General features: G+C 36.7%; 1 protein-coding gene across 1 annotated transcript; it reads right to left on the reverse strand.

The window, feature by feature from the left end:
- Positions 1 to 164: 164 nt before the first annotated feature.
- On the reverse strand, positions 165 to 18,150 carry cfap251 (cilia and flagella associated protein 251). The gene is given in 21 exon segments (XM_056458234.1): positions 165 to 401; positions 2,968 to 3,048; positions 4,470 to 4,698; positions 4,805 to 4,948; positions 7,665 to 7,755; positions 8,233 to 8,396; positions 8,584 to 8,698; positions 9,525 to 9,709; positions 9,915 to 10,088; positions 10,891 to 11,042; positions 12,336 to 12,586; positions 13,265 to 13,453; positions 13,562 to 13,764; positions 13,870 to 13,914; positions 14,007 to 14,084; positions 14,167 to 14,247; positions 15,045 to 15,105; positions 15,107 to 15,151; positions 16,516 to 16,625; positions 16,731 to 16,871; positions 17,844 to 18,150. Coding segments are annotated over 21 exon segments (2,910 nt in total). The 5' UTR covers positions 18,096 to 18,150; the 3' UTR covers positions 165 to 282.
- Between the last annotated feature and the right edge of the window lie 5,650 nt (positions 18,151 to 23,800).

A 23,800-nucleotide genomic window follows, 5' to 3' on the forward strand; every position in this document is an offset into this window, starting at 1 on the left:
CGATATTTTATCAGATTGCTGAGCTAGACGAGCTAATCGAAACTATCACCACGACATCAACACACGCTTTATAAATGTATCTATAAAAAATGGAGACTTCAATCGACAGCATGTTGACAAACGAGATGGTTTATTTTCGTATGATTTTATCTCTCTCTCTGCGAACGTAATAAACGCAAAATATAATACAACAGCTCGGTAACCACACAACAACAGACTATCTGTTTTAAAATACATTACTTATTGATAACGTATAAACGTAAGCAAGGAAATTTAAATATATTATGACTCCTGTCCGTGTTCTTGATGGAGCTCCTGGGTGGCGACAGAAAAGCCCAATATATCTGAGGCAAATGCGTCCATGGTGATTTCAGCTGGAAGCACACTTTCCAACAGAGACTCTGAATGGGGAAAAAGGGTAGTTGAGATTAAAACATTTCTACATTTTGAAAATCATAATGTATTTTAGCCAAATAGTCTTTTACATAGCTAATAATGCAATCACATATAACATCTGCAAAGACTAATGACACTAATGTGCACATTCACATGATTCACATCCAGATGATTTATCCCAAAATTGACCCACAATTTAAAGGCACAACATGTACGATTTTTTTTGTGTTCATTCATTCATTCATTCATTCATTCATTCATTCATTCATTCATTCATTCATTTATTTTCCTTCAGCTTAGTCCCTTTATCAACCTGGGGTCACCACAGCGGAATGAATCACCCACTTACCCAACATATGTTTTACACAGCTGATGTCTTTCCAGATGCAACCCAGTACTAGGAAACACCCATACACTCTCATTCACTCATACACTATGGCCAATTTAGTTTATTCAATTCACTTATACTGCATGTCTTTGAAGTATGCAGGAAACCAGCGCACCTGGAGGAAACCCACGTGAACATGGAGGGAACATGCAAACTCCATACAGAAAAGTCAACTGACCCAGCCAGGACTCGAACTAGCGACCTTCTTGCTGTTAGGCGACAGTGCTAACCACTGAGTGCCTGTGTCGCTTTTTCACAGTGTTTTATAAGTAAACTCTTCAAAGAATAATCAAGTCCAAAGAAATTGTCGATTTTATTGACAAGGACTGTGTCCTGTGTTGCCATGCTAGTTATTTCAAACACCCTTGATCACCCTTGGTTTGGTTTAATAGAAAACATGTAGTGGGAAACATATCACTTATGTGTTTTTTAGTCAGAATTCATCTACACGGCATGATTTTGAATCACCAGTCCAGATATTGAGCATGTCAAATATTTAACAGCCATCAATGTCGTGTAGGCAAAAGTGAGATTATTTGAAATGAAATTGAGATCATAATTAATTAGGCAAAAGCTGCAATTCTCATGCACATCTTGTCAGGCAAACACGTCTCTATGATCTGTATATCTCTGACGAAGGCCAGAAGGTGCTCTCATGCATAATCTACAACTACAGCACAAAGAAAATACACTGAAAATCAAAAAAGGAGAGGATTTAATTGCAAAAATAATAAACGCATAACTGTGGAATCGTCTCATAGAACAATTTATTTTAAAACAATTGACTGAGGTTATGAGGTGAGTTAGAATTACAAACATTATTAAATGTGGTATTTTCACACGCGTTCAGATCAGCTACAACACAGAGCCATAGATCACTGAGAAGAAATGCAAACAACTGTCAAATAGCACAACCATCCTCTTCGATTTCAGGGTCATAAAAAGTCCTTACTGTTCCTTTATGTTGCAATATACCAAAAATTATTTTATAGTACTTATTTATAACACAGCATTACAATGATTAGAACTTTGCTATTCTGTAACATTAGCAAAGTAACTGCTTTCTGAAAGTCTGAATGTGTTTCTTTAACAGCCTGGGTAAAAAGATCCCCATTGAACACAATTTATTTTATTTTAAGAAACATTTGCAATGTTTTGGAGCAGTAAACATGTCAGGCTAAATAGTTAAAATAAAGCATTGACTTCTGCTCTCTTCATTAGTTTCAAAAACACTCATTTCTTTACAGCACATAAAAATACATTATAAAAACCTTGGGAACGGTATAATAGAACATTTTAGCAGTATTAAAACCTTGACTTTTACAAACCGCTGTAAGCCTTGAAACAGGTTATCATTCCATGCCTAATTCACACAAACTGAGAAAGTCAAGAAGTAACTTTCTGACTTCATAATTTAAATAATTTATTTTATTTATCGTATTTTAATAATACACAAAACAAATCACTTTCAGCAAATTGAGATTTCGGTGTGGAGAAAAAGGTTACTATCATGGTTTTTCAGTAATGCTACACAGTGTAGTACTACACACTTTGTTTTATACTCTTGTTATCTTATAGAGAGTTTGGAAATCCACCCAAATCTACAGTGGAAGTCAGAATTATTAGCCCCCTGAATTATTAGCCCCCCTTTTTATTTTTTTCCTCAATTTCCGTTTAACGGAAAGATTTTCTCAACACATTTCTAAACATAATAGTTTTAATAACTTATTTCTAATAACTGATTTAATTTATCTTTGCCATGATGACAGTAAATAATATTTGACTAGATATTTTTCAAGACACTTCTATACAGCTTAAAGTGACATTTAAAGGCTTAACTTGGTTAATTAGGTTAACTAGGCAGGTTAGGGTAATTAGTCAAGTTATTGTATAATGATGGTTTTTTCTGTAGACTATCGGGAAAAAAAAAGGGGCTAATAATTTTTACCTTACAATGGTTCATAAAAAAATAAAACTGCTTTTATTCTAGCCGAAATAAAATAAATAAGACTTAGAAAAAATATGATCAGACATACTGTGAAAATTTTCTTGCACTTTTAAACATAATTTGGGAAATATTAAAAAAAAATAATAATTCAAAGGGGGGCTAATAATTCTGACCTCAACTGTACATCTACTCAAATTCGGCCCTGAGTATAGTGGTTTTCAGGAGTTATCCCTACCTGTGCAATTGCCTCCATCTGGACTAGCAGCTAAAAGAGTTGTAAAGCATTCAGCCAAGTCATCTTCAGTCATATGTTCGCCTGAAATTAACAATATTAATCACTTGTTTTTTTTTTTTAAATCTATGCACTGCAGCAGAACTATCAACATGTTTAAATCAAAAACTCTTACTTACTTAGCTTACTTATACTTTCTTACTGAGAATATAGCAGCATTTATACATTTGTGACATCCATTGCGTAAACTCTTAAATGTTCTTTATATTATATAAAAGTCTTAATATAAGACAAAAAAGTGTTTTCTAAGAACGTTCTAATGAAATTGGTTGATCTATGGCAGGGGTGCCCAAACTAGGTCCTGGAAGGGTCAGTGTTCTGCATATTTTAGTTTCAACTTCAATTAAACACACTCTCTTCAATTAAAATCAATCTCTTTCTAGGTACACTAGAAACTTCCAGGCAGATATGTTGAAGGAAGTTGGAGCTACACTCTGCAGGACACCGGCCCTCCAGGACCGAGTTTGGGCACCCCTGATCTATGGTATATCATTACAAAAATCCTACAGGAAGGGTACCATTAGATATGCAACAAGAAGATGCTGTTGTCATGCTTGTCCTTTGAGACTTGCATTAGCTGAAAAAAGTCTTGTCGCCTATCAAAGTTTTAGGAACAACAAATAATACCTTGACTTCTTGTTAATCATTTGGTATCAGAAGTGGCTATAATGAAAGGCAAAGGCCTTTAAATTACACTTAATTTACCAAAATATAATATGATCAAGCCTTGATTTTTAATGATTTAATTAGGACAGTAAGGTTTGACTTTGCTTAGACAAAAGACTTGTCACTTAACAGAAATAATGTACAGTATAGAATATAAAGTCATGGTGCAGTGGAAAAAGAGTTAATATTGTGTATGACTCCCATGAGCTTGGACAACTGCATCTTCAATGCCTCCTCCTTCATCTTACCCCAGACATGCTCAATAATGTTCATCTCTGGTGACTGAGCTGGCCAATCCTGGAGCACTTTGAGCTTCTTTGCTTTCAGAAAAAGCACTATCCTGCTGAAATGTCTTGATACCTCAGGCTGTTGATGCTGCCAACCACTCTGCAGATCTCTCGCACGACCCCATACTGAATGTAATCCCAAACCATGATTTTTTCTTCAAACTTGACTGAAGTCTGTGAGAATCTTGGGTCCATGCGGGTTCCAATAAGTTTTCTGCAGTATTTTGATGATTGGGATGCAGTTCAACAGATGATTTAACAAAAAGTCTACCACTACCAAAATCAACCACTTTTCCAAATGATCAACTAGAAGTCAAGTTATTATTTGCTGCACTTACAACTGGGATCAACGACACGACTTTTGTCAGGTAGTGTATATAAGTGTATTTTGTTCCAAATTGCACAGCCTCTTAAATGCTGTAACCAAAAATCTTTCTCTGTTAATTAAAATCTTTAAAAATTTAAAATAAAAACATGTAAAAACATCCTTACCTCTAGCCTGCAGTAGCTCAAGCAGTTCATCTCTGTCAATATTATACCTGCCCTCCTCGTCTGGCTTTCCAAGCACCTGGAAGGCATTGCACAGCTCCTGCCTGGAAATGCCAGAGGCAGGTCTGTGGTTGACATACAGCCTAATGAACTCCTCCAGATCGATGTCTGTCACATAATTTCTGGTCTCAGCATAGCGGCTGAACTTCACCTCATTTTGCATGTCTTCCAGCTTCAACAAAACAAAAAGTGAGTTGACAAAAGATTGAGTGCTAGTCCACCTGTTGATGACAGACCTGTATTGTAGAGTCAACTGGTGACTGCAACAGTGCTTGTACCTCTTGCTCTGTGGGATAGAAGCCAAGGGCTCGCATTAAGAAGGGCACATCAACAAGAGGGATGCGTGTGGACACAAGCCGGGTTTCCATAGAGTCAAGGTTTTGATCCTGTAGCTGACAGTAGTAAAAATATTCCTCCATCTCCTAAAGAACAAATATTTACTATTTAACAAATGCACAGATTTGGGCCTAGTAATATGTTAAGGGAGCATTGTAAAACAGCACAGTATAAAATTAAAACATTACAGTAAATTTGTCATTTCACTTAGTAAATACAGGGAAAGCTTTAACAGATCTAAAGTTCAAGTCATTTCTTGTAAGAACGGCCATTCAAGAAATTCAACATAAATTGACATGCACAAAAATACCCTCATTGGCACTTCATGTTGATTTTCATGAGATTTTGTTTAAATAATTGTGTTCCCTAGTTTAATAATCAATTGTACATTTTAGTGCTTTAAGTTACAATTGAATTATTTAATGCACTGTTTTAGGGTAGTGTGTTACATTGTGTCACAGTGTCTGTGTTGCGTTCATGTGATTGTTTATGTCATGTGATTCTCCATGTGTTGTGTTCCATGTGCTTCTGTTTATGTCATGTGATTCCTTTAAGCTACGGTCACACCTGGCTTTGTGGATGCGAAATTCTGTCGTATGGCGCTGCGAAAAGGGGCGAGATTAAACAAGATGATCAGACAATTAAAAAAGCCAGCGATTGCTCCATGTTTTAAATTTCTATCCAGAGAGGTCCTATTTTGATCCTCGATTGGTCTCACGCAGTCAACTGATGCGATTTCGCAGGTCAGAGTTCACCAAGCTTGAACTTTGCACCGCAGCGAACTGCAAAACTTAACGCATGACCCTGTGTTTCCGCTCTGGCGCATTTGCATGCATATGAATGGAAGTCTATGGGAGGAAAAGCCCAGTGTGACCGCAGCCTCATTCTGTTTTCCTGCTGTATGTTAATTAGTTCCACCTGTGTCACACCCTTGTATGTATTCAGTTCAATCATGTTCTGTGTATTTATACTTGTGAGTTTGTTTAGTTCTTTGTATGGTATTGTATTGTCACATCTCCTTGTCATGGTTGTGGTTTTGATGTGCCAGTGCGTGTTGTTTTTGACAATTCCTGTTATCTGTGCGTTTGTAAGTGAGTCTACCTGTGACACAGACAATCTGCTTTGATTCATGTTGCTTTCTTTATATTATTTGTATAGTAACCACATCATATTGGTGGATTTCTTGTCAGTATCTAAAAAATGTTATATGGGCAGCTGTGGTCTAATGGATAGAGAGTTTGACTTAATCAAATGTTACAGGTTTGATTTTCAATACCAGCAAAAATTAAGGTGAGGAAGTGGGTCTTTTATACCCAGCTGAGCTGCCATTGCACAAGGCACCGTACCATAATTGCAATTGTGAAAGCAATGTCTGCCCACTGCTCTGGGATGCGTTTCTGAAAACCATTGTTTGCCAACTAATGTCACAAGTTGTGCCGTTACAAACATAGTTAATTGATTTGGAATTTCCCAAATCCATCAGTCCAACGAACATTCGCAAACATCTATCTTTGCAACTACACCTCTGGAGCTGTAGTTAGAAACATCGTTCCTGGCTGTGTTCTATTCCCAGTTATCCCCCCTATCCCCTATTCATTTAGAACATTCTAACATTTAAACCTGAAATAATTTTTTTAAAGCAACACTCTCTTAGTTGTAATTTGTTTTTTAAAGCATTTTTAAAGTTCAGTTTTAGAGATCTTCATGTTGACAATTGTGCTCCCTTCGCAGTGCACTTAGAAAACACTGATGTCATTTAGAACACAGCCGTATCTCATGGCGAAAGCTTTAGGTGACCAATTATTTAAAAGCAGAATTTGTTACATCTCCAAAGCGTGTGAAAACAAAAAACAAAGCATACTTTAATCGTTTAAATTTGTTATAGCTTATTTTTTATTAAGTATCTGTACTGTATATGACATGGGCCTGTTGGTTAGAACATTTCTGCAGTGATTTGCAAGTCAAATGGTAAAAGTAGACTTTTAAAAAAAAAAACAAAAAAAAAAAAACAATATCCTACTTTATAATAATCGCCATCATTAATAGTATTATTAAAGTGTAATTTTTTCCTTTCCGAATAAATTATAAATATGAAATTTCATTTTTTAATAAAGAGCTTTATTTATTTATTTATTTATTTACTTATTTATTTATTTATTTATTTATTTATGATATTTGAATACGTGTTAGCCTTTATAAGTGATTTTATGTTAATTTAGAATAGACTATGGAATATTATTTATAATATTTGTAAAGAAAACATAGACCCTATATATGCCATTTACATATATTTCTATTAATATGGAAAGTGAGTGCATGTTTTTATCAAAACTAATAGCCTATTGGATTTTTTTTAAATGCGTGTGCATGTAAAACAATATAATTTGCACAAAGAAATTATGGGGTTCTTCTCTAAAGAAGTTGTTACTCCACCGCGTTTAGGGCATTATTATGGGTGTTTTATGTTATAACTAACATGGTTTAAACAATAGATCTGCGACAAGAGAAACTATGGGTTTTGGGAAACACTCCTCACTATATCGTTCTTTTCCCAAACGATGCATCTTACTATAGTAGTTCAACTGCGAGTTACGTTGTTGTTTGGGAAACGCACCCCTGGTTGTGTGCTCACAGGGTCTATTTTTGTGTGCACTCACTTCTCACTCATGTATTAGGTAAAATGCAGTGGACCAATTTCAATTATGGTTAAAACGCCTAAACTTCAAACACCACTGCTAAAAATATGTATGTACATATTGAAAATAGGATAAAAAAAAACCATTACAGTATGAGATCTCAGACCTTAAATAGCAGACCATCTCTTCCTCCCTCCAGTAGATCATAGAAGGGCAACATGCCTTTTCCTCCTAGAACAGCAGATGCCTCCAATGATCTGCATGAATTATGAAAAAAATAAGACATAGTTATATGTAGTTCAAATTAAGTAGGTATTAAAATGATCCTAAACAAGTGCCGCGGTCACACTAGAGTTTGTGCGTGTGAAATTCTGTTGTATGGCGCTGCAACAAGGGGAAGGATTAAACAAGATGATCAGACATTTAAAAAAGCAAGCGATTGCTTTATATTAAAAATTCTGTCCAGAGAGGTCATATTTTGAGCCTCGATTGGTCTCACGCAGTCAAGTGATGTGATTTCACAGATCAGAGTTCACCAAACTTGATCTTTGCAATCCAGCGAACTGCGAAACTTGTCGCACAAGCTTGCGTTTCTGGTCTGACGTATTCACGCACCTATGATTGGAAGTCTATGGGGAGAAAATCCAGTGTGACTGCAGCTTAATTATTGCAATGGTTACTTCATTTGAGTGGTTAACTGATTTTTGTATGAGACGTATGCTATCCAAACTCACAGCAAATTGAGCTCCCATGAAAAGACAGTGCAGTCTTTTCCTCCAGCAGTGAAAACATATCTACCATCATATGAGCAAGCAAGAGTGGAGACACCTGTTGAGTGACAGATCATTACAAAGGACTTGTGAGGATTTCCATCCAGAGGCAGAATCTGAATGCCAACCTACAAGGAGAGAAACCAGAAGTTAAAAGAGAAACTCAAATCATTAAATCGTAGTAAATGTTGCACGATAACTGATGGTAACACAAATTGATCAGTACCAAGACTAGAGATCAGGTTATATAAGTTTAAAACAGAAACATGATTATGAAATGGACAGTTTGTTAATAAGGCCTGGAAAGCGTTATACCTTATCTTCTGTTATATAAGCCATGTAGCGGGAATTACAGTCGCCATCTTTGGATGCAGGTAGGATGACCATCTTTTTCACTGGAGAGCCATAAGAGGGTGCAGAGAGTGTTTTTCTGTGCAGCAGATTGTCTAAGATCAGTTTATTTCAAAATTTAAGAATGAATCTCTAGTTCTCTACATCTAATGGGAAACTGTGAACAGTTCCTCCTTTCAGAAATGAAGATTCTCGTCTCTGTTATTACTGGATTATTTTTCTAAAAAAATGTGTTCATGAAGTTATATACATCTGCACTGGCATAAGAGTAAATAAATGACAAAAGAAATGTATTTTTGAGTGGACTATCCTTTAAACAGCATAAAGAAGTGGAAAAAAAATCCTTAAACATTCAGTCGTGCTCGTTGAAATGTACAAACACTTGTGAAAAGTCTACTATTGTATGGTACATCATTTAGTTTGTGTTCTCGAATCTTATTGGTTGAGCACCAGGCTGCCTTCAAAGGATACTTCAAAGTGACACATAATTGGATAATAAATATTACAACTGTACGTAAACACCATAAATGGCCTTCCAGTGATGTGAGAATCCACTGATCTTTGAGTAAACATTGAGTCATCACTACCAGTGAAGTCATTTCCCCTCTTTTAAGGAGGAAGACAAACACACTTTAGATGAATCTTCAGTTCCTTTGTCCATAGACATAACAGAGATGCTTATCTTAAGGGAATTAACTTATTACCCTTTTGCATCAAAAGGAGGCCATTTTAATAAAATGTCCTTGAAATCCCATTCTATTATCCAATTTTAGGCTTGTGTAACAATTTCTTTTCATTTTTCCTTCTATAAAAATCACATTTAAAGAGAACTTTTTGGCTTTTGGTTAATTTTAATATCTAATAAATTGAATCAGCCAGATTGCTGTTTGTTATAAACTACAAACCTGCACATTTTGGAGGTCGCATTGAAGAGCTTCATCTTATAAAGGTTGGAGGCTGTAAGAAGAAAGTTTTCGGGCGTCAGAGGAGGATACCACACCATGCATGTGGGCACAGCGCTCTGCTCGATTCGATCGCAACTCAAAATCAACAACTCGTTTTCACCACTGCTCTGCAGATCATACTCCACCTGTTCAGAGCAGACAAGATAGATACTATTAGTCTAACACAGTTCAGCAAGTCAAACCGAATAACAAACTGCTGAACTAACTTAGATTTAGTCATGGCATCTATATATTGCTGCTCCTTTTATCCTCATTTGTAAGTCACTTTGGATAAAAGCATCTGCTAAATGAATAAATGTAAATGAATAATATAGAAACACATGTACTCACCAGCCTGCGATCCATGCCAAGAGAGAGCAGTCGAGGCTGATTGCTATCTAAATCTACTCCAAACAGCAGGTCCTGGATGGGTTTATAATGTGAGTGGTGTCTGCCCTGGTACTTCCATATCTCCTGAGTCCCCTCTTCACATAGACATAACAACGTCACAGCTTTTCCTGTGTCCTGGAATAAGAGAATTACAAATAGGAAATATTTTTTAAAAATTGCTCCTGAAATCTGGAACTCTGTCGTTGTTCTCAATTTTTTAAAAAAATAAATCTTTTCTAGCCAATGTTTTATTAAAAAGTTTCAGAATTTTTGATGATTTTATCTAAATTTGATGCCCCTATAAATGCTTTCTACTATGAATATGACCATATATTATATTTTAATAAAGACGCAAGCCTCAGCATTTAAACAAAAACATTTTTTTTATTCTATCTTCATGTGTTCATATTTTATCACCACAAAATATATCAAAAATACTTCAAATATTTTTATTTGTTTAAACAGTTTATCAAATTTTTGAACAAAATAGTGCATTTTCAAGATTTGTGTATGCTTGAATGTGTGTATTTCGTGTGCATGAGTTTAAAACACACATATAACACTTTGTCCAGATCGACAGGAGCAGATTTTGCAGTAATAAGCCCTGATAAAGAAGAAAGCTGAAGTTGTATAGCACTTCATTTTTACATGCAGTCTGATCTACACTTACATTGATTGTCTTTTTATTTCATATCTAGAAGACCTAAAAGTCCAATAATTCATTCAGGACACACATCCACTGCGTTCACATTGTTTATTTGTTTGTTATTTTTAATCGACTACTTTCTTCACTTAAATCGATTACTTTCTTCACCCCAAACTGTCACATTTGAGTTCCTTCATTTTAAATTATTTCACAATGTGACCAGTTCACAAAACATTTATGCTGAAACGTGCTGTACAAATTAACTAAATAAAAAAAGCAACTCTCACTAACCGCAGCAGCCAGATATCGTGAGTCCTGAGAGAAGGTTAGATGAGTAATGCTGTCCTGAGTGAACTGTAAACATTCTTTACCATCATTGTAAAGTGTACAGGCATCAACAATCTGCAAAGCCCCGCTAGCAAAACCAACTGCCAGGTAAAAACCTAGAACAGGCCAAATTTACAAACATGCATATATCTTTAAACACATTTGAAGATCTCTTTCATTCAAACATTTACTAGTGTAAAACATGTTTTTAATCAGGTAACATGAAATGATAGATAATTGACCCAAAAAGATCTTCCAAGATGCAGGTGACTTTTTCTTTTCAAAGAAAGATTAAGGAAGATTTTTATTTTAAACTTGGTGATTCATAAAAATGAAAGGCAACATCTACCAACACTTTAAGCATCAAAACCACAGACAAAACTAAACTACTACCCATGCTCTTAATAATGTTCAGTGTCTTACTGTCACAATCATCAGCAAGATTGCTGGGAAGCATTCACTTTCACTCTAAAAATCTGTCACCATATGGACTACAAATCCTGTCATGCACCACACACTCACAACTGTTCCGGTTTTCCGCTGCACAGACCTGGCCCTCCATCTCTTCTCCTGTTCCACCTCCGCTCCACCTCCCTCCTGGCCTGTTTTGGAGCATCTGGAATCCACTCCTAGAGGGTGGGTTCTGTCACAATCACCAGCAATCCAGGCTTGTAGATCGCTAGGAATCAATCACTTTCACTTAGGACTACAATTCTGTCACCATATGGACTATAAATCCTGTCATGCACCACACACTCACACCTGTTCCAGTTTCCACTTCCACTAACACAAACAGCTGAAGTTGTTCAGAACTGATTACACAGAATTTTAAAGCAGCACAGACACACACACACACAAGATGCTGAGTCTTGTTTTTCTGTAACTGTGAACATTACAACGTGTTTCTCTTGCCTTGCTTTGCCGTGTTTTGACCCTCACCTTGTTTGTTTGTTTACGTTGTCTGCTTCCTGCCTCTACTGACCATTCGCCTGTGTATTGACCACGACTCTGGATTGCCCTTGTACATCTGTTTGTTCCTGTGTTGACTGTTGCTTGCCTGGCCATTCTCCTAATAAACCCTGCATTTGGATCCGCACCTCTGTTTCAGCTTCCCTTCACATAATACTCACACAGACCAATCATCTCATTTAATAGGAACTCTGTAATTTTGTTTTGCCTGTTGATGTTTTTTTTAAGTTAATGGACTTGCATGTTATAAATCACCAAGGACAACAGTTTTAGCTAAAGTGTAATTTATTGTTCCACTGATTAAAAAAGTCAACTACATCTTGGATGGACGGAGGAAGGGGCAAATTAACAGCAAACAAATGACATCTAAAATATGTTAATAAACCTAAAAATTATAAACTGACATCTAAAATATGTTAATACAACAATGAAATGTTCACCTTGTGGATCATAGGTAATGCACTGGATCTGTTTGTGGGACAGGAAGACTCTGCTGCAGACGGCCTCTTTATGCTCATAATCCCATACCTTAATGGTGCCGCTGTGGCTGCCCATAGCTACCAATGGTTGTTTAGGATGGCAGGCAACTGCTTGCAGAGGTTCTGCATGTTCCCGCAGAAGGCTCTTAGGAACATTTGTCTGTGTGTTTACATGTACTACAGTTGCATGAGTTGTAGAGAGGACAACATTTCTGTAAATAGAAGGAGAGAAAGAGTTTTATTGCCCTGTAGAGTTGAATAATGACACCTCTTTATCCCTGCCTGAAGAAAGTATAAAAATGGTGATATAAAAAGATGCAAAGGCATAAGAGAAATACTTTAAAAGGAAATAATAATTTTCTCACTCTCATTCCAAACTAGTATACTGTATCCATGTATTTTTTGTGTTGGATACTTTTTCTTTCTTAACAAATGGTGGTCAACGTTCACTAAAACTGGTGGTTACCAACATTCTTCAAAATATAATTTTTCTATTCGCCAATTAAAAGTCATAGAGGTTTGGAACAACATGGGGGTGAGTAAATTACAATACAGCAATACAACTCTGACTAAGTTTAATATATAGATGTACTTTGTTTTAAGGATGGGTACATCCAGTCTATGTACTGCACTCCTATTAGCAGTTTAGATTATAACTGATGGCTTGAAATGTACTTCACACTTACTCCTGAGGTATGTCTCAAAAACATGTTGGAAACATCTTTAGACAAACTAAATTCAGTGAAAGAATGTTTCTTTCTAAAATATCAAAACAGTCATTCGTATACATTCTTAACTTACACATAAAATATTCGCTTTTTAAAATACTATTTTCTTATGACACATTTGCCATAATATATCTAAGATCTTTCAGAGTCCCTCACACTCACCTCATGACAAATGGCTTGGCATCCAGCGTGCAGTCTTTTGGATATTCCAGGCTGCTATTGGAGGGCCTTTCTTTAGAAAAGGAGATGGATCTGATGGGATCCAAGCTAAACTCATTGTACAAGTTGACAAGCTTGAGATTTCCATCGTAGAATTTGATGTGTCCATTCACATCGCCTGTTACTATAAAACTTGACAGAAAACAAATGTAAAAAAGGCAATATTGTACAATTAGATTATCAGGATTTATATATACTGATCACACTATATACTGTCTCTATGTGTTATACTGTATATACCTGTCAATCAGAGTCAATACAGTGATTGCTTCCTTCTGCAGAGAAACTAGTTTTATGGCATTCCTCACTATGGGTTGACGAGAGACAGACTCCGTTTGCTTGTCCCAGAGAATTATATTCCCATCTGAGGTGGCTGTAAAAGCCTGCACGCCATCGTAGTGGAAGACGGACTGGCTCAGAGAACCTATCACTGCATTGAAGGTCTGGATAGGGAGAGATTTGCAAGAAGTCAATGCTAAAAGCAGAGCAGAATACTATCACAGCATCAACACAAAAAGTTAATCCTGATAAAAGTGTTTTCTGCCAACCTTATCAGTAACTTCAGGTGCAGAGTATTCCAGATGTCCCCTTTCCTGATTAACAGAATTCCTTGTTATAAGCAAATAAACTACAACTGTAAATCAGTAAGACAAGATAGACAGATAGACAGATAAATAATCCATACCCAGTTGTAGAAGAGAACCTGAGAGCTGCTGTTGCTGACCAGCTGTGTGCTGTCAGAGGTATTGAAAAGTATTTGTTTCTGGGAAAACATTGAGAGTTTATTTGATGATGGATACATCAAATTTTGATTGATAACCAGTATTCATACTTTTACAGCATACCTGGCAACCGTATTTTGGGTTGAGGTCAATTTGACATGCTGGCTTTTCGCTTTCATCTGTCCAGTTCCAAATACACACTCGCTGATATAGAAACAAAGTGTATTTGTTGCCAGTTATATTAGTCTGTGATTTAATATCTTTAATGTCACTCAAAAAATAAAAATGATGTTATTAATTACTCATCCTAATAATTTCAAGCTCTTTAGTCCTTCACAAATTAAGATATTTTTATGAAATCTGAGATCTATCTCATCCTCCAAAGACAGCAATGGTCCTGTGGCATTGAAAGTCCACAAAAGGAACCAAAATCCTTATCAAAACCTTCCATGTGACTTTAGTGGTTCAACTGTAATCATAAGAAACTCCAAGAACTCTTTTGTGTGTCATATAAACTCTAAAAACAACTTTGTTCACCAATGTCATCCTCATCAGATTAGGGTGCCGTTTACTACAGGCAACATGTTGCTTGAGTGTTGCGCTGCTAACTTCAATGGCAATACATTGTTCTGTCCATAGTACATGCGCATCCTGACCTGATGCAGGAGATAAGATATAAGCAAACAAAGTAGAATTTACAATTTTTTTGCCACACAAAAGTGACTTAGTATGATTAAAGTTAAACTACTGGAGTGACAAGGAGGGTTTTGCCAATGTTTTGGTCATGTAATGTATGTTTTTAGTTCCTTTTTGAACATCTAGGGACCATTGCTGCATATGGAGGGTGAGGGAGTTTTCATATAAAATATCTTCTGGGATTGTAACAACATGAGAGTGAGTAATAATTAACATAATTTTCTACACTGAACTAATCGTTTAAGAACATTTCATTTTATCCATTTATAGGGTATGTAAAAATATGATATAGAAGCAAACCAGACCTGTACTGGTCCAGCACCAACAGTCACAAGATATTTTGAATCTTTTGACAGTGCAAGGCAGCACTCCACCCTCTGGATGACAATCAAACAATGTCTTCACAGGAATCCTACAAGATGCAATGAAATTATTTTTACCCTGTACATTGTGAATGTTTGTTATGTATACTTATTTGGCAATTTATCATGTACACTTTGCTAATTCCATGGTAAAAGCCAATTTGCCATTAAAACTGCCTTAATTCATCATGTCATCAAGTTTTTAGATGCATTCCTCAGAAATTTTACTCTATATAAACATTACAGTATCACACAGTTGCTGCACCATTGTTGACTACACATCCATATAGCAAATTTCACATTCCAACCCATCCCAAAGGTGCTCTATTGTACTGAGATCTGGAGAATGTGGAGGATATTTCAGTGTAATGGGCTCAATGTCATGTTCGAGAAAACCAGAGATGATTGGAGTTTTGCGTTTTCCTGCTGGAAGTAGCCTTCACACTATGGTCATAAAGGACTAGACATGGTCAACAGCAATAATCAATTAAGATGTGGTAAGAAGGTTTTTCTCACATCATTGCTCCATCAGCAGCCGTACAGCTGATCCAATGCATGGTCATACTGTTTATGTCAATTTCTGAAAATATGAATGTCACAACAGATATCGAGACTGTTAAGGTAATCTTTTATCAATCTTCTGTTTTCTAGTTTTGGTGAATTCATGCAAACTGTAGCCTCAGTTTCTGTTTTTGGTTGACAAGAGTGTGTGCTCTTTTGCTGCTATAGTCTATCTGATTCAAGCTTGACATTTTGTGTATTCAGAAAGGCTCTTCTTTTAGAAACAAGAGGCTGTCTTAGTTACTGTTGCTTCTCTATAAGCTCAAACCAGTCCTGACCTTTCTACTTTGACCTCTAGCATCAACAAGGCATTTCTCTTTTTTTGGACCATCCTCTGTATCTAAATCTAGTTCTGTGTGAAAACCCCAGTAGATATCAGCACTTTCTGAAATACTTAGACCTGTACATCTAGTACCAACATCCAGGCCACTTTCTAATTCACTTAGGTCACAGCCCTCCAAATTCAGATCCTTAGTTTGAACTTCATCAGATCATCTTGACCATGTGTAACATATCCATGTAGCTGGCTAATTCATTATTTGTGTTAATGAACAGGTGAAACGATGTGAACAGGTGAACAGTTCGTCCATGTATATACGCTATTTCTCAATTTTCGATTCATTTAGTATGCTTAAACTCTACCCATTTCTCTCAGTTCACTACCAGCACATATAAAGCTGACTAACAACAAGTGAAAAGTTTAGTACTTTCATTTTTTTATAATTATTAATCCATTTCACTTGGATATGAAAAAAATCTGTTTTGCACAATGCATAAGACCATCAAGTCTTTATGGTCAGTTGTGAGGGGAGATTTACAAAAGCATAATGAATAAAATATGGGGTCAGATTACCCTGTATAACCATCCCATATGATAACAAGACTCTCTTGGCCCATGTCAGCAGTCACGAGCCAACGTCTGTCTTCACTTGTACACAGAGATGTGATTGGACTGCAGTGGCCCTGTAGACACCAAGCAGCACAAAATCAGCATGTTTGCAATATGATGTTAGGCATTACATTTAATTTTGTAAGTCATTTAAGTTTGAAACAATACAAGCCTCTTACTTGTAACAGGTACTGAGATTTAGAAGTGTGATCATAAATGACAGCAACGTGAGCACAAGCATAGATGATGACAAGCCGGTCTTTATCCTGCAGGCTGAAAACAGGTAGGGTTGAGTTGATGCCATAAGCCCAATCAAGGACCTGGAAGTGTGAAGGACTAAGTTTTAGATACAGGTTGAAAAAGAAACTAGAGTATTGACTATGTGAAAGCGGGTGCAGCCATTGGAACTATTTGACTCAAAACTTTTTCTTATTCACTTCCATTGATTTTTTAACCATAAAAAAACACCTCTTGATGTTCCAAACTGACATTTTCTTATTATGTTATTTAGATTTTTATGTACAGTCATAAATGCACTTGATTGAAGATCAAGTAGCTTGAATGTTTACTCTCGTTTGTTATTCCTAGTCATTTCCCTCAAAGCTAATAAACTGAAAGTCCTAAAACAATATAAGAAAATAGATTACTTCCACATTGCAGAATAAGTTGAATAGTAGATATAACATTAAAGTGACTTATTTACTTTTTGACAGTTTGAAAATGCTAATTTACAAGACTTTTCTTTCTTTAGTAAGCTCCTTAAGAAACTTATTATTATATTATTACACTTTTGTGCATAGAATGTGACGTGTTGTCACTGTTGCTGAAAAAGAACTGATTACACGTAACGTTAATACGGATATAATCATTATCCAAAAATTGAGCACTTGTAATTAGAGTACGTTATTTGTTTTAAAATATTTTTATTTCATTACTATTATTCACACATTGTCATATTATTATTCATAATTTATTGATTCTTCCTATTTTTTTCTTTAGATATTCATTTTTAAAACATTATAGTATGTATCTTGTTGATTAGCTTTAAATATTCACAATACAGAATGACCATGTAAACCTCAGGTAAATTCATTGTAAACAATGCTTCTAACTTTAGGAGCAAATTAATATTTTTTAGGTATTCTAATCTACTGAGCAATGTTTGTCATTGTGATATCTGAATTTTTTATAGTTTTGAATATACATTAATATGGACATAACAATCCACATAGGTGTTTGGGCTAATTAATGCAAGTATTTAAAATGATACATTTATCAGATGATTGCTTTACCAGCGGGTGAGTTTTGTTTCTGGTCTCTTTGGGAATGGTAGGCAATGATGTGGCTGTGTAAACTTGTGAATCAGCAGTATCCTCTTGTTCACTGGGTGGTTCACTTCTTTTTTCAACCTCTCCTGCTGCTTCATCTTCATCGTGTGATTCTTTCTTCATCTGAATATTTACTGTGCTTTTCGGCTCCTCTATGTCATCAGCTTCTGAATCTGGCCTGTTTGACGGTGTAGACTTTCCGTTTTCTGTTGACATTATGAGTTGTAAAAGCAAAAGCCAGACTCTGAGCCAGTCAGCCAGTCTAGTCTCCGTGCAATCGAAACACCCCTATGCCAAAGATTTGTTTAAAACTGTCTTAATTGAGTAATACGCAAATACACGTGTAACGATACTTTTAATCGTACAAACACAAATGTCTCGCACAAACGAAACGACGCAGTTGTCGTTTATGGTCCTGTGTAACTTCCCACGCATCACGTTGCTAAGATACGGTCACGTGAGGGTAAACAACAGCCTGAGAGCGGTTGTTGACGAGAAGTTGACGAGAATTATTTATATTATTATTAAATTTCCCAATAACTGTATTTTTAGCGTCTCCAACCCTAAACAAAACCGTCACAGTAATGTAAAACAGTAGTTGTACCGAGTAGTATTTATGCTATTTATTAAATAACCCAGTAAATAATACTTTATTAAAGTCTAATCTCACCCAACCCTAAACCCAACCTTCACAGTACTGTAAAAATATTAACTATTGTTATACAGCATCACAAAAATGATGCTATCTATATCAATGTGCGTATCCGCAGCTGAATCCTATCTAGACGTTACCCCTGAGAGCATCGGATTCATAAGATTTTTTAGTCTATAATGGGATCACAACAAAACACTTTCTACATTGCATTTTTTAGATCTTGCCATAAACATTATTAGCTAATTAATGATGGACTATTTGAACTGATTTTCTGATTTTATTTTTTTTTTTATGTTATTTAGCCACTGATTTCAGAGGAAACGCTACAAGAAACTTGTGAGGTCAATGTGACTGTGCTGCTTAATATTGTTTAAGGAAACTGATACATATTCATTGTCATTAATGATTTGATAATTAAAAGAACAGCATTAATGCTCCCTGTTAAATAAAAGAATTTTGTTAAACAAATCACAGGCCCTTAGCCAGACTATTAAATGGGAGACTATTGATATTAAATTGTGAGGTTCAAATAATGCATTTTAGTGACATTTTCAAGCACTATCATTGTTGGATTAGCTTGTCGGATGGTCATCATAATTACACGTTTTGATGGAACAAAAATATTTCCTACAATTTTGTCAGAAATGCTTAATGTACTATTTTACCATGTGCATTTAGACCGTGAGTTATTACAGTTTTATTAATAATGTTTTTTTTATTAAGAATGCTTTGAGATAAGAATTCATTCATTTTCTTTTCGGCTTAGTCCCTTTATTAATCAGGGTTCGCCACAGCGGAATGAACCACTAACTTTTCAAGCACATGTTTTAGGCAACGGATGCCCTTCCAGCTGCAACCCATCACTGGGGAAAACACCCGTACACTCTTTCATTCACACACATACACCTACGGCCAATTTAGTTAATTCAATTCACCTATATCGTATGTATTTGGATTGTGGGGGAAACCGGAGCACCTGGAGGAAACCCACGTCAACAATGGTAGAACATGCAAACTCCGCACAGAAATGCCAACTGACCCCAGCCGAGGCTCGAACCAGGGACCTTCTTGCTGTGAGGTAATCGTGCTACCCACTGCGCCACCGTGACACAGAGATCAAGAATTTTAAATAAAAAAACTTTGAATAAAGGAAATATGAAAAATAAATTTTTATTTATCTAAAGCCTTCTTCTGTCAGTTATTTTCACAATTTATGATGGCATACTGTCAAAAATGGAACAAATGAGCTCATATAGGGATAGATTCTGAACTTTTTCAGTGGGGGTGGGGTCTTTCAAACCAGCTGAACCGCCCCTGGCTACAAGCCTATACAAAACAATCTGCATTTTACATTATCAAAACTTCATTATGTACGATTTATAAGCAATTTTACTTATTTACTTGTTTACATTATTTAGGTCCCAACGATGACAAGTTTCCAAGTACTGGGATGTAAAACTAGTCCACATGCAAAATATATTTTGAATAAAGCTGGAAACCTGTAACCCATGACTTCCATTGTTTTTTCTACTATTGAAGTCAATGGTTACAGGTTTCTAGCTTTCTTTAAAATCAAATGAGGGTGAGTGAATATTGAGTAAATAAATTTTTTTTGGATGAACTATTCATTTAATTTCAAGTTAATCGAATATTTTATATCACCTAAAAATAAACCAGAACATACATGAAGATAAAAATTATTCAATGGAAAAAAACATTGTTTAGATGATGCATATTTAGATCAAGGGTTAAATGAGGATAACACTTAAACACTTAAAATCTCAAAGGAGAGTGTAAAAAAGAGTAGATTAATTACATTACAGGGTAAAACATCAACTCAAAGAAATAAAACTATCAGAACAACTAGGCTAAATAGAGCTTGAAGAATTTAACTGTATATATTTTACCACCAGTCACCTGGTCTAGCGTCAAAGCACAGACGCACAAAGTGATCAGTGCATCTTCTGAAAATAGTGCGCTCGACATATGCGCATCTTTCCTCAAAACTAACATTCATCCATTTCTAATATTATCTAAATAGTATATTATGTTCTCAGAATATTTACAACAATTACTGACGAGCATTTCTTTTCGGAATCAATAAAACCATCAAAAGGAGTACACACATTCCTGGGATGTGTATATATCCTTCCGCCACTTTTTGTGGCTTTTCAGACTGTTTAGGTCTATCGGTCAGTGCTGAAGCCCCGCGTGAACTGTGTATAACACTGAAAATACCGCACTAAAAATAACAAAATAGCGAAATTACCGGGTTGGTATTTTTGTAGACATCTAAAACATATGGATCGTCCGCGCTTCGCTTTTAAAACGGGCTGAATTGTCTCTGTTTAGGAGGAATTAATCAGCAGAGCTAGCTGAAGTAGCAGGCAGCGTTAGTGGAGACTCGAGTAACTGGAGGAGCAGTTTTACACGTTGGCTGTCACTAGATCAACTGTCAGCTAACACGTCAAATAGCATTTTCCGCTCTCGTCCGCGGCGTCAAACGTTTTTTTTTCCAAACAGTCAGACAACTCTGCTCAAGCTGTCGTTTATGGGATCATCATGTCCATGAAGCCGCAGGCCGGTGGTAATCGCAAACCCGGCGGAAGCAACAGCGGAGCCGCTGCGGCCTCCGGTACCGGGGGAGCAGGAGGAGGCGTCGGACGCCAGAACATGGGCAGGTGGGTGACCAATCTGCATAACGGGCTTTTAATTCGGATGGACCGACGAGCGTGAACCTACACGGGAATGCGGCATGCCTGCACTACGTTAGTGTCGTAGTTTAAAAACGCAGGTTGTGGAGTTGCAGTGATCGGGATTGAGCGCAAGTAGGCCGATATAGGCCAAGTTCACAGGACAGGGATTCACAGGTTAATGGACGCAAACCACTGCGGTTAAACATAACAGCTGATAGCGGACAACATGTTCGTGGATATTTTGAGAGGGGCGGGTTGTCTGCTGTGGTGCTGGTCACGTTCAGGATGAATTGTGTGTCTTTGCCGGTGGAATACGGCTGTGCCAGCTTTTCCCAGGACAGATGCATTTGTATCGTTTCGGAATCTGTTAAAGGATTGAACGTGTTCGACATTTTAGTGACTTACAAAGAAATGATCTGAGAGTCAGGACATTACAGTGGGCATAGAAGCGAGTGTTGTTAGCCTGCTAACTAGCAAACATTTATTTGCTCACACTGCCCGTAATCTGTCAAATTTAACAGGATTTAAAGTGTTTTGTTGATTAACATCATTCAGGTTTATTGCTCATAAAGTAATCGAGAGGTCACATTTGTTCTACTTCGTTTTACCAATTGCTTCTGATTTGTGTCAGTCCAAACCAAAAATATGGATTGTTTGCTACAGATACCCAACTTAATTGTTATGCTTTTATCTTCCTGTCAGCTGATTTGTAAACTCTTCTGAGGTGCCCCTGAATCCATGTTTTGGGAATTCATCATCCATTATGAGATGTCACATGTTAGCTCTCTGTTTGACTATTGACAATGACATGAACTCAGCGTCCTATTTGTGTTTCTTGCATTCCGTTAACTGAGGGCCACTAGGGCTAAACTGCGTGTTTCCCGTTACTTTTCGATTGATCCTTCATGTTGGAACTATCTGTCAGTCGCGTGCATTTCCGATGAGGGGCGGCGCGCGCGCTCACGAGGACAAGCGCTTAGTAGAGTGGAAAGTCGGAGAGCAGCACTGTCAACCTTGACGTTAACAAGAGGTTGCATGCGTAAGTCTGTCCTTGCTAAATGACGTTTGCGTAAGTATGTTGTGTAGAGGTTTGATACTTGCATGTTATTGTCGTGGTTTGTGTTGAGCTGTCATGAATGAAGAAATGAACAGTGGAAACGTTTAATCAACAGCTGAGAATTGGCATCACATAGATGCACTGCATGGTGAAAAATGTTTACACGAAACAACACAGGAAATATGACTGAACAAAAATGTGGGAATGTTGAGTGGTGCAGTGAAGCCTTACACAGCTTGTTATGCAGCATTTGATTCGCAGCCTGGCTGTTGAAAAATAATTGTCATTCACAGCTTTTATCCTACTAATGTATTTTAATGGACTAGATGTTGATCGTTTGTACCCAATCTTTGAGCACTGAACTCATTTTGCTGAACATTAGAGATCTTGTTGGAATTTTGTCCAACACATTGAAAGCTTTACAATTCAGAATCTCTCATACTTGCATGTATATTGCTGTTAGTGCATATGAGTCATGTACTTTCAGTAAAATGCAGATTTTCTGTTTAGAGTCTGTTGTCTGAACTTCATAAGCGCTTCTTTGCACAATGAATTGCATGAAGCATATGATTATTTGTCACTCCCTTTCATTGCTGCTTTGAGTATTTGCCAGTACATGTGCAATCGATAACTCCACTGGAATTACTTGAATTTGTGTTCGTAAGAGTGTGTAATTTTTTTTCTCTTTTTAAACTGCGTATACAGCATGTCAAACATTTTCTGTGTGTGCATGTGATTATAGTTCAGCTGTTATGAAACTTCTCAATCATGCTGTTTTCTCTCCTCCCAACAGAGGACGCAACAATGCCAAAGGACCCTCTACTGCAGTGAGTTTCCGCTTTTCTTTCATCAATTTATTCAGAATGTTAATTTATTAAATTGATTCACATGTGTGTGTATATATGTATATATATGTATGTGTATATATAAATATGTATGTGTATATATGTATGTGTATATATAATATATAATATATATATAATATATTAGGGTTGTCAAAATTAATTGTTTCTTCAGTGCACCGCCATGCAGACGCGGACAATTCGGTATCGGTTCAGTATTAATCATAACCGGTTATTATGTACTGACGTCATTTATCTCATATGCGCTTTGTCGCAAGGGAGGCGAGCGCGGTTATCTACAACACTACAGGCGCCAACTACTTTATAATTTCACTGTGTGTGTGTTTTCTGGAAAGTCTTTCACTGGCACTTACAGCAGAAGCCCCTATTTCTCTGCGATTGATGGAATGAAAGTACTCCATTTCTCTCTCTCTCTCACTGTGGCCCATTTCACCTGCTGGCGTGACTTTTCCTCTCGGCTGCTAGCGTGACTTTTACTCCCCTTTTCCCCCACTCGGATGTATGCATTTTCCGCGGCTGTACCTGTGCATTGTCCCGGAACCTGACCAGATTTCATGCAATATCGCGCGTGCGTGAGAGTGTTAGTGTGAGTGCGCGTGTGTGTTTATTTGGTGCTGTCTATGTTTGTGTATGTGTGTGAATGAGAGACA

Source organism: Danio aesculapii, chromosome 5 (assembly GCF_903798145.1).
Source record: "Danio aesculapii chromosome 5, fDanAes4.1, whole genome shotgun sequence".
NCBI lineage: Eukaryota > Metazoa > Chordata > Actinopteri > Cypriniformes > Danionidae > Danio > Danio aesculapii.